Source organism: Ictalurus punctatus, chromosome 16 (genome assembly GCF_001660625.3).
Source record: "Ictalurus punctatus breed USDA103 chromosome 16, Coco_2.0, whole genome shotgun sequence".
NCBI lineage: Eukaryota > Metazoa > Chordata > Actinopteri > Siluriformes > Ictaluridae > Ictalurus > Ictalurus punctatus.
Window position 1 is genome coordinate 21329656 of NC_030431.2, and position 15927 is coordinate 21345582.

At 38.7% G+C, this 15927-nt stretch overlaps 1 protein-coding gene across 1 annotated transcript in view; it reads right to left on the minus strand.

The window, feature by feature from the left end:
* Positions 1 to 152: 152 nt before the first annotated feature.
* cabp1b (calcium binding protein 1b) overlaps positions 153 to 15927 on the minus strand; it is a 25628-nt gene continuing 9853 nt past the window's right edge. Inside the window, exons 2-7 of the mRNA XM_017488280.3 lie at positions 8373 to 8403; positions 7402 to 7545; positions 7152 to 7261; positions 6857 to 6931; positions 5837 to 5909; positions 153 to 4742 (exon numbers count right to left, since the gene is read on the minus strand). Coding sequence (XP_017343769.1) covers positions 4717 to 4742; positions 5837 to 5909; positions 6857 to 6931; positions 7152 to 7261; positions 7402 to 7545; positions 8373 to 8403 — 459 coding nt within the window. The 3' untranslated portion in view covers positions 153 to 4716. The remainder of the gene's footprint in view (positions 4743 to 5836; positions 5910 to 6856; positions 6932 to 7151; positions 7262 to 7401; positions 7546 to 8372; positions 8404 to 15927) is intronic.

Sequence of the window (15927 nt, forward strand, 5' to 3'; positions counted from 1 at the left end):
GCGCTAGACCATCATTTTACAGGATCTTGCAGTTAAAATATTTACATGAGTAGAAACAGACATTAAAGGCTTTTGAGAGCGCTGCAGTTTTTATTTGTTTTTGTTTTTTTTGTTTGTTTAAAAATTTATTTTATTTTTTCAATGTACATGCACTTTTCATAATCAGGATCAGCACTAATAAGCAGCCAATGTTGCCCAGTTGCACACCCCATAGCATTGCTACTGGTTTCCGGGGTCAATCCTGAGGTTTTATTACTGCCTGTGTGGAGTTTTACATGTTATCCCTGGGTCCTTGTGGGTTCCTCTCGGTTCTCCGGTTTCCTTCCACCTTTCAAAAACACACAATTAGGTGGGTTGATTAAGATAAATTGCACCTAGGGGTGAATGAGTGTGTAAATGTGTGAGTGCATGATGCCCTGCGATGGACTTACATCACTCACCCAGTGTTTCACGGATAACCTCAGGATCCAGTACGACTCTGCAAGGATGAAGTGTTTTTTGAAGATGAACGAACGATGAATGTTTGGCCTTTGGGTATATGTATAACATACACTACTGTATCCTTTCACTGAAACCTGTTCCAACGTGACAATGCCACTGTGCAAAAAGTGAAGTCTGTGACGACATGGTTTGCCAAGGTGGTTTACCACTGAACACCTGTGGTATGAACAGGAATGCTGACTGCACCCCAGGCCTCCTCACTCGACGTCAGTGCCTGACCTCATTAATGCTCTTGTGGCTGAATGAACACAAATCCCCACAGCCACACACTCCAAAATCTAGTGGAAAGCCTTCGCAGAAGAGCGGAGGCTGTTATAGCAGCAAAGAAGGGTCAAGCACCATATTAATGCCCATGGTTTTGGAAAGGGATGTTCAACAAGCACATCTGATTATGAAGAAAACTTTCCATAACACAAGCCTTTAATAAAGTTTACACTCTTCCACTCTGCATGCATAGAATCAAACAGTTAAAACAAACCTGAACAAAATTAAGACACTTTCAAGGAAGACATACAGAATACAGAATACTCTCCTCTCTTTCTTTCTTTTACACACATTGAGTTTTTTGAGATGTCTTTTTATATGTTAAACAGATGTCGACACACACAATAAAGATAATGAATGCACACATAACTCCAACTAGGTCAACATTTGTCTATGACTAGGTCAATATTATATTCATGCAGGAGATTCTTGTCGTCACAACATAAAAATAAATGTACTTTTGAGCTTCCTAATATGAGAAGTGCATCAAAATTGATGCACTTGCATGTTAGACTACAGGGAGTGTAAGTGTTATTATTTTATCCTTAATGATTCAGCTCTGTAATAAATGTTATGTTTATTACAGAGCTGAATCAAAAGCAAATGGCTCCCTGTTGGGTGTAATGCACTACATAGGGTGTGGAATACAGGTAAAATTCCCTATGTGGTGTGTTTATAGTGCTCTAAATAGAGCGTAAGTGCATTTTATTCTCTATGTAGTGCATTAGAGACCTGAATCTTACACTTCTGCATATTGGCTGTATACTACATTGAATTATTTCATTATTTCAAGTTCATACCCTATGCCGGGCACTTTGTATAGAGAGCTGTATCCAAAATACCCGCTGATTGCACACATAATGAACTAATGCATACGATGTAGAAGTAGCTATATTATATCCTATATACTGCCCATAGGGAAGCAGGGCTCCCTGTTGCACTAATAGTGTCATTATTTTATACACTATCTCATAATGGTACAGTATACAGCGATTATTACTGCATATTTAATCTAATGCACTACATAGGGTGTAGGTGCCTTTATTCTAGTAACTTGAATCCTACATGGCTCGACGTTTGACATAGTGCAACGTTTTATCAGACGAAGCTATGACAGAAGGTGATATGTCCCTTAAAAGTGCAAAGGAATCAATGTACATCACAGTAAAGAGTGTGGGAATGTTAATGAAGATATTTCCAACAGATTTTCACTCTACATCACTAATATACAAATGAATATACTAGACTTCCATGTTAATTAGCTAAAAGGCTACTACTTCACATTACACTCTTAAAAATAAAGGTGCTAGAACATGGTCTTTAGAGCGAAGCCAGAGAAGGACTATTGTTGGTCCTTTAAAGAATCATTTTAGGTTTGATGAAGAACCTTTTGGGTCACAATTCTTAAACTATTTTTGACGTAAAGAAGAACCATTTCCTGAATAACCATAATCCACTCATCAAAAGCTTCTTCGGGACCCTGGTTCTCAAAGAAGGGTCAGGAAGCATAGCTGATTCTTTGATTTATGTTACAGTGGTGCAAATCCCAATGCACTATTATTAAAGTTAGATTTATTATTGTGTTCTTTTATACAATAATACTTATTAGCTGATTTGACTATTTGCTTGAATTGAATGTGTTCTGTCAGTGTTTAAATATAGCTTTATGACTCCAATAAATAACCCAGTAGTACTGTACACATTTAAATAATGAGCCTAATATTTGAATAATTGGATTATGGTCATAAATTAAATATGTATTATGTAATATTTATAAAGTTAAGTGGGTCTATTCTTGTAAAATGTTTAATAACTTCATTTAAGGAAACCAAAAAATGGTTCCTCTATTGCATCGTTTGCATCACCCTGATTTTCAAGAGATTTTTTTTTTAAACACAAACACCAACTACAACCCATTTTACAGCTGACGCAACATGGCATGGAAATCCTTTAAATTGCTGTATTGTATAATATATTTTACAATATACAAACTGATTAATTATTGCTGCTTTTCATACGTATATAGGATCATAATGACCAGCCTTTTCATATATTTTACATGCAATCATCAGAATGTGTACAGTGCCCTCCACTAATATTGGCACCCTTAGTAAATATGAGCAAAGAAGACTGAAAAATTGTCTTTATTGTTTAAAATTTTGATCGTTTGTTCAAAAATGCACAAAAATACTCTGCTTTTATGGATATCAAACAATTGCGAACAAAACACAGGTTTATAAAAAATAGAGAGCAGAGTAGTTCTGTGATTTTTTTTTAAACAAAAGATCAAAAGGTTTAACAATAAAGACATTTTTTTTACAGCCTTCTTTGCTTATATTTACCAAGGGTGCCAATATTAGTGGAGGGCACTGTACAACTGCACATTCATTCAATTGTCCTTTCAGCCAATTATGTGGCGGCAGCACAATGCATAAAATCATGTTGATACAGGTCTAAAGGATCAGTTAACAGCTCAGTTTCACATCAAACATCAGAATGGGAAAAAAACATGATCTCTGTGACTTTAACCGTGGCGTGGTTGCTGGTGCCAGGTGGGCTGGTTTGAGTATTTCAGAAACTCCTGGGATTTTCACACACAACAGTCTCTACAGTTGACACAGAATGGTACGTAAAACAAAAAACATGAGAGAGGTCAGAAGATAATTACCAGAATGGTTCGAGCTTACAGAAAGGCTAGGGTAACCATTCTTTACGAGCAGAAACGTATCTCAAATGCACAACATGTCGAAACATGAAGTGGATGGGCTACAACAGCAGAATACCATGTCAGGTTCCACTCCTCTTACTCAAGAACAAGAGGCTACAGTTGATTGGAAAAACGACCAGGTGACATTTTTCCAAATCTTCAACTGTCCAGTTTTGTATCTGCAAGATTTGATGCACTGTGCTGCTGCCACATGATTGGCTGTTTGGATAAGTTCATGAATAAGCAGGTGTACATGCATTCCTATTCCTATATGAAAGGTGAGTGTAAGTTATCATTTATATGGGTAAATACATTCCACATAGGATATTGTTTTAATAGAAAACACTCAAATGTTTTATGTTTGACAAATGATAAAATAAAGCTACCGATACCATTTCTTAACTGTTAACAAGACCAAATCACATAAGCATGTGTATAGAGGTATCTAGAAAGAACGTTTTGGGAATATATCTTGATTAGTTTTGTAATTTTACTCAATGGAACTATATTAACTGAAGCAAATTCATGCATTTTATTATGTATATGAGATTCCTATAGAGTCGGCCTGGGGAAAAAACCTGACAGGTCTTCCCCAGTATATCACTGTGTTGTGCTCTTTGCTTCTTGTGTCAGGGTCAGCTTATTTATGTACACATTATTCACAATTTCTACTGGCTCTCCAGTGAGGGTATACTGGTGGAGATTTGTCTCGATGTGCTTTTGTCATTGTAGCAGAAATATTTTCATTGTGTTTCTAGCTAGAAAACCCTAGCAACAAAAGTAGATTCAAAACATAAAATCAAGCTTAGTGTACCTGTAACCCCCTGCTGCACTGCTTGCCACGCTGTTCTGGTATAAAAAAGCTACATTGAATGATGCTTAAAGGACACATTTCCTGCGTCTCTTGTGAAATGGGCTTCACACACTCACTCTCACGCGGCAACAAACATCTCCACATAAATACAGAAACAAAGAAGTAATATTGCATATCCAATGCATATCCAAGAATCTGAAGTCACAGTATTGCAGCGATATGTTGATTATCTTCAGGAAGATGTGCTTCTGTTAGAGCTGGAGATATAAAATGTTTTCTTGCAGCATTGTTTGATCAGCCTGTAGTCTTTATAAAGGAGATGCAAAGGGCTTCCACACTTCATTGCAGGGTCAGAGGTCTGAGGTTGTATTCCAAATGTCTCTTCTAATCTCCCTAGCACCTTTCAGTTCTCATCTGTCGTTCCTCCATGTCAGCGTGACATCATGCGCACAAACTCTGAGGGGAAAAAACAACCCCAAAAGCTTTGCTGCAGTTTTATCTAACATAGCAAACGTGTTTCATTGAATAGTATCTACTATAGCTAGATTGCTCTTTTGAGCATATTAGTGTGCAGTTTGGCATGTAGCCTTAAGGACCTTTCATACTGAGCACGATTAAGCGACGTGAATGTACCACGCGATGACGCTCTTGAATCGAATCAGTAGATCCAAATGGAGCGATTGACACTGGGTACGATCAATTGCGGTGCGACAAAGCAGGATGTTTTTTTGACCAGTGTGTCAATTTTTTTCCCCCGTCGCCCAACGATGAAACGGGCCGTCTAATCAGATTTGAGCTTTAGATCACGTACCCGGAGCCACTGCTGTTACATAAAAGGGTGAGATTGGTGGCGCTAGAGCACAAAATGCTGTTTGGAAAACCAGTGTAAACACAGAAGAAAAGTATTCCGGAAGAGAGAAGTGTATGGATATTGAGTTCTTGTTATCATTGGTGTCTGAGAACAGAAAATCTTTTTGATAACCATCGCAACGACTACAAAAACATGTTTTCTGTGCTTCTTAACAGTTTGTGTGCCTTATGGTTCTATGCACCAAAATTTAAATGGTCTGCATTTATATACCGCTTTTATCCAAAGCACTTTACACTGGTTCTCATTCACCCATTCATACACACACTCACACACCAATGGTAGCAGAGCTACCGTGCAAGGCGCTAACTTGCCATCGGGAGCAGCTTGGGGTTCAGTGTCTTGCCCAAAGAGACTTCGGCATGTGGTGTCACGTGGGCCAGGAATCGAACCGCCAACCCTGTGATTAGTGGACAACCCGCTCTACCACCTTAACCACAGCCGCCCCATTTAAGTGAGTCTTCTTCTCAGTTGTCAAGACATTAGGTCGATCTGCGCCACCTAGTGTGCAGGTGTATAATGCATTCTCCGCGATCAATCGTTTTGCGTTCGGTGTGAAAAAGAGCATCAGCGCTTTGCTTAGGTTTATCGCATCGCGCTCAGTGTGAAAGGGCCTTTATTCACAGTCAGACTGAAATACACACATCATACATTCTAAACAGCGGCCGATGCAAACACATACCTTCGAAGTCCACATGTCCATCACCGTTAAGATCAATGTCCTTCAGGATGTCCTCCAGCTCTTTGCGTCTAACCTGCAATATAAAACAAAGAAGTACAGCATGAATATAAACAAGGCAGAAATTAAGCTTTCTTGCTTATATGTGGCACAGTGGTTAGCACGTTTGCCTTGCACCTCCGGGGTTGGGAGTTCAAATCACCTCAGCACTGTGTGGGTGGAGCTTGCATATTCTCCCCGTGCTTTGGGAGTTTCCTCAGGGTACTACGGTTTTCTCCCCAAGTATAAAAACATACGTTGTAGGCTGACGGGCATTTCCAAATTGTCCGTAGGATGTGACTGGGTGTGTGAACGTGTGCGCGATTGTGCCCTACGATGGGTTGGCACCCCGTCCTGGGTGTCCCCTACCTTGTGCCCCAAGTTCCCTGGGATAGGCTCCAGGCTCCCCCATGACCCTGTGTAGGATAAGCGGTGTGGAAAATGGATGGATGTTGTTTGGTGGACATAGCGGTGTACAAGATCGAAGGTCTACACAAACTGTCACCCGGAGAGATCCCAACAAAAGTATGCCTGGTCCCCAGTCCCGCTTTCTCATGCAAAAAACGTGAAAGTTGTCTATAATGTGACTTTGCAGCATTGTTAATAATGAACATGTGGGGGGAATATTGGCTGGGGAGATGCAGGCAGTGAGGATTGTCTGTTCTGCAATAAGAACTGGATATATAGTGCAAAAACTAGCTATTTTTATACTGTGCCCCACTATGTTGTGTTTGTTTTTATGTTTGCTGTTCCTAGCAATCATTTGGGTATGACATGCCCGATAAAGTCTTATGGATACAAATAGATGAGTTATAAACTGGATTCCAGGTCTGCTGCACATGAGAGCAGATAAATCTCATTTTGTCCGATTTTCACAGGTTTTGGTTACTAGTCGCAGGAGGTTTCACACTTTCGAAGGACATGTGGTGTAATACATTGTTGTAGAAGAATGAAAGAAAGACGAGATGAAAAGAAAGCTATAACCTGTCGTCCCAGAAGCTTCTTCATGGCCTCTCGTAGTTCAGATGTGCTGATTTGACCGTCTCCATTAGCGTCAAACTGAAAGCATTGAAAAAACATTTTGCTCACGGTCTTTTGGTACACATCCACCAGTTTAACCCTGTCTGTTCTGAACAACACAAAGCATGGTTTTTCCTCAAATTAGTATAGACAATCTTTTTAAAATCAGATTTCTATTACAGGAACGATCTTCAGATCATTTAGAGCCAAATGTTCCATTTTACTGGAGTCTTGGATTTCTGCCTCTGTCTGTATTCACCTCTTTAAAAGCATCTCTGAGCTCCTTCACCCCGATCATATCAGCTGTTTCTGCTAACAGTTTTGGTCCCATCAACTCCACAAAGTCATCAAAGTCCACGTGACCTCCCACTGCAAGAAGACGGAAGAACAAAAGTAAATTTTGAGAGTAAACTCTCTATTTAATTAATTAATCTAGATCTAGATTAATGACACATGGAATGGAGCCAAAATGGCTGATGTTGTCTCGCTGTTTGGTCTGAGGAACCTACTATTCATGTTGATCTGCTGACTTAGTTCAATCAGCTCCATCTCTGTAGGCATGTAACCCATCGTCCTCATACAGACCCCCAGATCCTTACAATTAATAAGGCCATCTCGGTCCTTATCAAACTCTTTAAACGCTTCTCGGAGCTCTGCAAAACCCAACAACAGATCAGCACTGATGAAAAAGCAGATTTTTTTACACTAACATTCTGAAATCAAACTGGAACAACCAAAAACATTAGTCACTACCTATGTTTCCATCCAAGTTGTGAATTTAACTTAAATGAAATAGCATAAAATATTTGCGAATAAAGCACCGTATCCATCCCATGTGTTCAAGAGAACAAAATCATGACTTCCAGCGGAACATATCTCTCGCTCTCTGCCATTTTTACTTTTCTGAGGCAGTTATCCAATCACATCATTTACTGAGGCAAAGTCACATGACTTTTTGATGTGCTTCAAAGAAATGTTCCCATTAAAGTTTATGTGATGTCTTCTCATCGAATAAAAAAATGATCCATCTTAACTGAGCCCATACGTCTTTTATGAGCATTTTGGAGATTATACTCGCATCTGGTGTTTCCATCCAGCGTTTTTTATGCAATATCCAAAAATTCGCATACAAACACGTGGATGGAAACATAGCTATTGTGTGACAGTAGCTTTAAATAAGAATAATATTACCATTTTAAAAGAATTGTTTTTGCACAACCAATCTTGTTTGAATCATCGAATCACTTTGAATCACTGAATCAGCTCGAATTATGAATCAGTTTGAACCATTTCCAAGAATGAGATGAAACGTGGTCAAATGACAGAAAAGTGATTCAATTAGTAATGCCCAATTCAATTAGTAATATTAATGTAGTATTAATATGAATTTGAATTTTAATTTAATTTGAATTTTTTCTATTCTTTCCTTCCATTCCTTGGACAAAGTATTATATTATTAGCATTATCTCAGAAATCTTACCATCCAGTTCTTCTGGTCTTAGCTGTCTGTCCTGAAAGAAAAAAAAACAAAAAACATTTGTAAATCGCAACAGAAAAGAGTTTCCTTTTTTCTTACAGTTTTAATGACTCCACTCTGTATCTGTAATAAAAAAAAAGAGTTTATTTAAAGCAGGATCGACAAATGTTTTGAGCGGTAAACATAATGTGGTAATAAATATGATAAAAACATTGGACAGTTTGACTTTGCAAGTGTGTTTTAGTAACTTCAAACACCCCAGATGATTTTTATTTCTTCTCTTAATCAGAGTTTGATTGTTGTTCATCCACCACTAGGTGACCAGTGTGGTTCAGCAAGACTAGGGTTAAGTTTTTATCCTTTATTTATGCATGTGAGTCACACTTAAATTTAAATGTTTTTCTTTCCTGGCAAATTAGCAACAGTAATGACAAGAATGGTCAAAAAAAAAAAATCACAGGCAATATTAACAAGCATTTGAAATTCATCACCTTTTTATAATATGTGATACAGAGGTAAGGGCTTGTGTTCACACCTACAGTATCTGTGGCTCTGTGCAGTTTATCAGCCCCCATCTACCTTGGAATGCATGACATGCTGGTGTGTGGACATGATATGTATCAGGCCATATATACTGCATTTTAGACACTTATATCATGTTCGTCATCTTGTAGGCATACAATTAGAGACTGTAGATCATTTTTTTCATGCACAATTTGTGTTAATATTCTGTAGTCCTTCATCAGTGTCCATTTCTAACCTCAAGTCTAGCTGTGAAATTGAGGAGGTTACAGTATTGTGACATTCTGTGGTGATGTCAGATATTTCATTCAGATAGTACCATCATACTGAGCATCAGTATCAGATGGTACCAGGCATTAGACACCACCATAATTGGTGTCATTTCTTATCGATCTGATACTGAACTTGTATCGAGGCGTACACGCTTCGGTATATTTGGATAAAAGCGTCTGTTAAATGAATAAATGTAAATGTGTGATGGTCCTTTACTGCACTCAGCCAATCAGAACACACTATATTTGACAAGGCTGCTTCTTAAATTTGTATTAAATGTAAATAAAAGTACTTGGTTGAGGCTTTTGAGTTGAGGGCCTGAGTGTATATTCACTCCCAATTGTTTGCCTTCTTTTTGGGAGATGGCAAGCTCAAATCTTGATGATGCCACAGCCATCCATGGGAGCCAAGACAGCAAAATTGGTCATGCTCTCTGGGTGGGAGGAATATCATACTCTCTCTCCTGTCAATCAGAGCCACGGTAGCCATTCATGGACATCTAAGAGCTCATGCATGCAGAAGAGGGCAGATTCAGTGCTTTCTCTCTGTGTATGTTATTCTGCCCTATGATGCAGCATGAGCATCAGTTGGAAGCATGTTTACAGTAGGGAAGAGCTGGCTACTGGGTGGACTTTAAGTTAGATAAAGTTTGTTGTGGGACATTTTTTGCAATCTATTACTATCATTATAGAAAACATTTATTTTTCTATAATATAATATACTTTTATCATACAGGTATGGCAGCTGAAAGGGTATCAGACATAAAATAGACCAATTCTGATCATTTATTACAAATGCATCTTTATTAACAAAAACAAAATTAAGAAAAAATACAACATAAAAAAAAGAAAAAAATATACAACATAAAAAAACAACAAAATATATGACTAATAGACAATAATCGAGGATAAATAATAAGTCCATTCTGGGAATAAAACTAAAACTAACACAAAATAAATAGTTTGGTACAAGTTTTTGAATCTCCTTGGATAAACCTCAAGAAATGGGTCCAAGTTAAATGCCCTAGAACGCTCTAGAAAGAAAACACACCTGATCTCTAAGTATGAAATAGGTATAATTAACTGGAGAAATATTTGTGACTATTTATTTGACTGAAAAACAAATCTAGAATATATTGTGGATCTGAATCACTCTAATTAGACACACGTAGCACAACAATATATATTTGTCCTACAGTCGATAATAAAACACTGTCTAACATCAATTATAAGACAAGTTCTATCTGAACAAGTAAATACAAATATTTAGGGAATTGGTGGAACATTTATTATTATTACTATTATTTTCTTATTAATTTTTGACAGATATTGTATATATTAACACAGATTATTATGTAGATTTGTCTGTTTGTGTGTGTACACACTTACGTACAGCCTGCCGGCTCTCAGCGAATCCCTTGCGTAGAAAGATGCATGCAGGACCAAGCACGCTGTGTACGTAAGTGGAGTTTTGAGATGCCAGGGTGTGGCTCGAGGCTCCGCCTTCGTCACGGGCCACAGCTTTGTAGCTCCGCCTCCGGTCCTGATGTGGGCCAGTGTTTTGGGGAGGAATGTGACAAGCAAGGGGGCACAGAAATGATCAGAGACGGAAAGTCTCTCTCTATATATGTGTTATATATTAAAGACTGCGGTAGCTCAGTGGTTAAGATGTTGAACAACTGATCCGAGGGTCATGAGTTCAAATACCAGCGCTGCCACTGCTGGGCCCGTTAACCCTCAGCTGCTAAGTGGTATAAATGTAAGGCGCCAAATACCGTAAATGTATATGTTTTTACACATGGGTGAAAATTAAAACCCATAATACTGTTATTGTTACCGTCAGCAATGTTTTAATCACAGTGGTCACCCATAATCTATACAATTTTCCATGTCCTTGTTAATTCTTCTACGCTCTATTTACTGATTTCTCATAATACATACAGACAGGTCCATAATTATTTGGACAGGGACACAATTTTTGTTATTTTGCCTCTGTACACCACTACATTGGACTTGAAATGAAGTTGATGTGTAGAGTTGATTCCAAGCATTGAATTTGCATTTGGTAGCTGTTCTAAGCTGGTTAATGTAATATTTTTTGTTAAACCCCTTGAATTAAAGCTGAAAGTTTGTACTTCAGTCAATCAATATATTTCATTTCAAATCCATTGTGGTGGTGTATAGAGGCAAAATGACCAAAACTGTGTCACTGTCCAAATACTTATGGACCGTAGGGACCTAACTGTATTTTACTTATTATTACTTATTATACAATAATTGCTATAAAGGTTTCTTATTATCTAGTCATGTCAATGTAATAATAACCAGTTATCTAGATTTTGTATTTGCTACAGTTGGTGATGTCACGATTGGGGTGCTAAAACATTTGCAAATATGTATGTCAAGTAAAGGTAAAAGACATTTTATACATCTGTCCTTCACTGCTTTATCGTACAGCACTTAGAAAAGAGCATATTGCCTGTCCGAGCTTTCTATAACCACGCTTCACCTTGAAATATAATCATTAAAATACCTTTTTTTGTATTCATGTGCAAATCCATTTAACACCTGACACGTGACACTTCCTTTTCCATGAATCATCTATTATAGGTTATGAAAAATATGCATTTTTAGTCCCACAACATTCGCACACACACGCATGCACGCACGCACACACACACGCGCACACAAAACAAACTTACAATATCTAAAGTCCTGTTTCATCAAAAGATTACAGCATCAGCACAGTGTGCATAACTGCAATTCTGTGTATGTCCTCAGTCCCGCTCACCGGTGTGTGTGTGTGTGTGTGTGTGTGTGAAATCAGCATCTGCCCTCTACTCGTGCATGACCTTCACAGTCCATCTGTGTGTGTGTGGTAGAGAGAGTGTATGTCCTGCTCTCTTACACCCCCACTAACAGCTCACACTGATAAGCGAACTGCAGTGGGGTGTAGACAATTTCCAACCAGGATCTCTCAATACACTATGAAGCAAAAGCCAGTAACACTGTTAGTTATCCAGCTTTCACATGAAATAAGAATAACGCTAATTCACTCAATTCAAGTCTTTCTTCGCAACGATTGGGGGGTTTGCCAAGATTAGGGTACGAAACAAGCTCAAACTGTGTACTGTGCATATTTTTAGCACGAGTACTCATTTCACTGAAAGACTCAGATGTAGTGCGTCATTCACATTTCTGAATAACGTGTTAGAAGCAATGAGAGATGAAGTGTGTCTCAATGACGAGAAGTACTGTGTGCTTATCCGTCATTTCCGCAAAAAAAAAAATAAAGTCGTTACTGTCATATGAACATCCAGGTATTAAATAGTTAAATATATATGAGTGAATAGTGTAAAATTTCGTTCAAGTGCACAAGCTGAGACAGCACAAGCTTAAAACACTGTGCTCTGTGTAAAACCAATCATCCAAAAGTGGGAAAGTGATTAGAGTAACAAGCGCGTTCTCTCTCTCTCTCTCTCTCTCTCTCTCAGCATTTTTATATAATCCTATAATTATGCATTTAATGTCTTAAAGGTTCTTACAGTCAAAGCAAATACTTTTACTGTCACAACACGAGCAGCTTACTTGCGCACACATGCACACACACATAAATGCAGTAAGTCTGCCCAAAGCCTAGAGCACACTGCACGATTTTATTCCTGATTTCCCGCTCACATAGTGTGCTTTGCTCAGTGATTTTCTTCGATATTTTCAAGCATGTTCGATTTTCTCTAGATAGCCATGCGTGTTGTGCGAACCCCTCTGAGAACGGTCGACTAGTCAGTTCTGCGATCGCAGAAATGAACACGAAATCAAGCAAACTCTGCAATATTCGGACGGAGCTTGCATTTGTGCAAAATTACCACGGATTTTCTGCAGATGCGGGCCGAGACGCGTCACGTGACGTCGCTGTAACGCGCATTCAGCCGAAGCCCTCTTGGAAAATGAGTCCAGCTAAAGGTCTCATTTACCAACAAACATCTCTGTGACAGACAAATGCCAATTCAAGTAGTTTTCCACAAAAGAAAGCACAAAAAACATGTTTTTGGCTGCAACAATCACTAAAAAAGCTCAGTGAAAATCTGTACGGAATAACGAGTTTAGCACTGAGAACCAACCGACGAGAGCCTGAGAGGAACTCAGATTCTTGAATCCAGTTTATCATCCATCTGTTTGTGTGGGAGTAATAACGCTTCTATAAGAAGTGATTTATTTTATACCCAAAATGGTTGTTAGGAACAGCAAAAATAAAAACATAACAGGACATGATTCCTATAAAAATAGCTGTTTCGTTTCACCGTAGCTCCAGTTCTCTTTGCAGAACAGGCGATCCTCGCTGCTCGCATCTTTCTGACCAATATTTCAACATTTTTCTCTTATTTCTTGTTTCCAAAGTCACAGCTCTCACTTTTATTTGTGTGAGAAAGTGGGATTTGGGGAACAGGTGTGGTTCAGCAGGGATCTCTCCAGGTGAACGTTCGGAAGTGCGTACACACACCTGCACCCAAGCAATTTAAGCAGTGTAACGCAAAAGGATCAGCGATAGTACGATTTTGAAAATCATGTAGCGTGCACTCGGCTTTACGACATCTAAAACCTTCGAGTCACGTTCGATACGTTCATGCCAATTCGATCTGTAAACTCAGTGGAGTCAAAATCAAATCTTTAAATACAATTTTTTACCTTTAAAATCTGCTTTTTACATTTACTTGTGTTGGAGACACAAATGAGATATATTTCAGTTCAGGTAATATTCAAAACTAGAAATAGAAGAAAAATGTCAAATTTTTACAATGGAAAGGGTTTTCCTAGATCATCACACATTTAGAGGGTCTATGATTGATAAATGCTTATTAACGATTTGATTTTTGGGACTTTTGATTTTTAATAGTTTAAACCAGGTTGGTTTTAAAAGAGCTGTTTGCTGTAAAAAAAACCAAAAAAAAAAAACCCAAAACAATAACCTTAAATTCAAAGCATATTGATACACCCCTTAAAACTTCACCCTGCGTATGCATCTGCACTTTATTTCAGAGTACTGAATACTGAAACGCAGAATTTCACTATTATTCCTGGCTCTATATTGTTAACCCACTAAAGGCAAAATATGTTTACTTTATTCAGGACAACGTGTAAACACTTAAACCTAAGTAAATACTTAGTGATTGCTTCCTACTTAACAATACTTACTACTTAATGGGCTGAAACGCAGATACTGACATTGCTGTAATGATGACTCAAAAGAACTAAATCTACTAAATATAGTTGGATCAATATGTTAGAGCACAGCGCTATAATCCTCTCTCTGTCTCACACACACACACACACACACATAAGGATGCTCAAATCTACAAGGAAGCGTGAGTCAGTCCTGTTTAGTCAGCTAGAGTCCAAAAAAGCACAGTCAGGCTCATTTACATACACACACACACACACACACACACACTCACTCACTCACATAATCATACATGCACTCACAAATACACAAATTGTACACTAGCACACACACGTACACACACTGTAATGGGTAGTGAACATACCTTCTTGTTGAGGCGGTTAAGCGGAGATTTCACACAGTTGCCCATAGTGAGTCGCTTTAGCTCATCCTGCCTCTCAGAGTGCAAGAGTCAATGCTTGTGTGTGTGTGTGTGTGTGTGTGTGTGTGTCTTTCCCTGCGTGCATTAAGCAACTTTAAAGTGCATTTTCTAGCGATAGAAACAGAGCGAGGGAACGAGGGACGGAGGCTGAGGCAGGATAAGTGACTAGAGCGAGGGATTGGATGCAGGATCAGAGATCGAAAGGAAGGAGGAGAGAAGGCATGCATGTCTTACGCATGTGTGAGCGCTCACTGAGAGAAGCGCGAGAGCGAGGGCTTGTTCTCATCTCTCTCTTACTTTCTCCGTCTCGCTCTTTCTCACTCTTCCTCTTTCTCTCTCTGTGTCCCCCTGACCTCTATCGCTCTGTATTTTTCTGTCTCGCTTTCTTTCTGTAGATCTCTCTACCCTCCCTCCTCCTCCTCCTCTCTCTGTCCCTAACACTTTCTCTTTATATCTATCTCGCTTTCTCCATTCATCCCTCAATCTTGTGTTCTCATCTTTTCCTCCCTCTCCCTCCCTCCCTCTCTTGCCCTATATCCTCCTTTGTTTAATGTTTTCTTCTTCTTTGTCTCTTATTCTTCTCACTATCCCTTTATTTTCTCTATCACTTTTTGTTCTTTCTTCTCTTGTTTCCATGTCAATCATTTAGCCTTAATTTCATCTGCTCTGTCGATCTACTGTATCTTTCCGTTTGTCTTTCACACACTCGTGGTGTCTCCTCAGACCCTCCTTCTTTCTTGATTTGAATCGCTCTTTATCTCTTTTTGTCTATCCGTTTCTGTTACTCTTTTTTCTTTCTCTTTGCATTTCTCTCTGACTCTCTTTTTTACTTACAGTACTCACCCTGTGCACACAGTTTTGTACTTTCCATTTGAACAAGAGAATAAAGATAGACAGAGATGCAGAATGATAAACAGAGAGACACATAGAGAGAGACAGACAGAGACACATAGAGAGAGACAGAGAAACACATAGATAGATAGAGAGACAGAGAGACATAGAGAGAGACGGAGAGACACATAGATAGATAGAGAGACACACGTAGAAAGACAGAGAGAGACACATAGAGAGAGACAGAGAGACACATAAATAGACGGAGACACATAGATAGAGACAGCAAGACAGAAAGAGACACATAGAGAGAGACATAGATAGAAAGAGAGA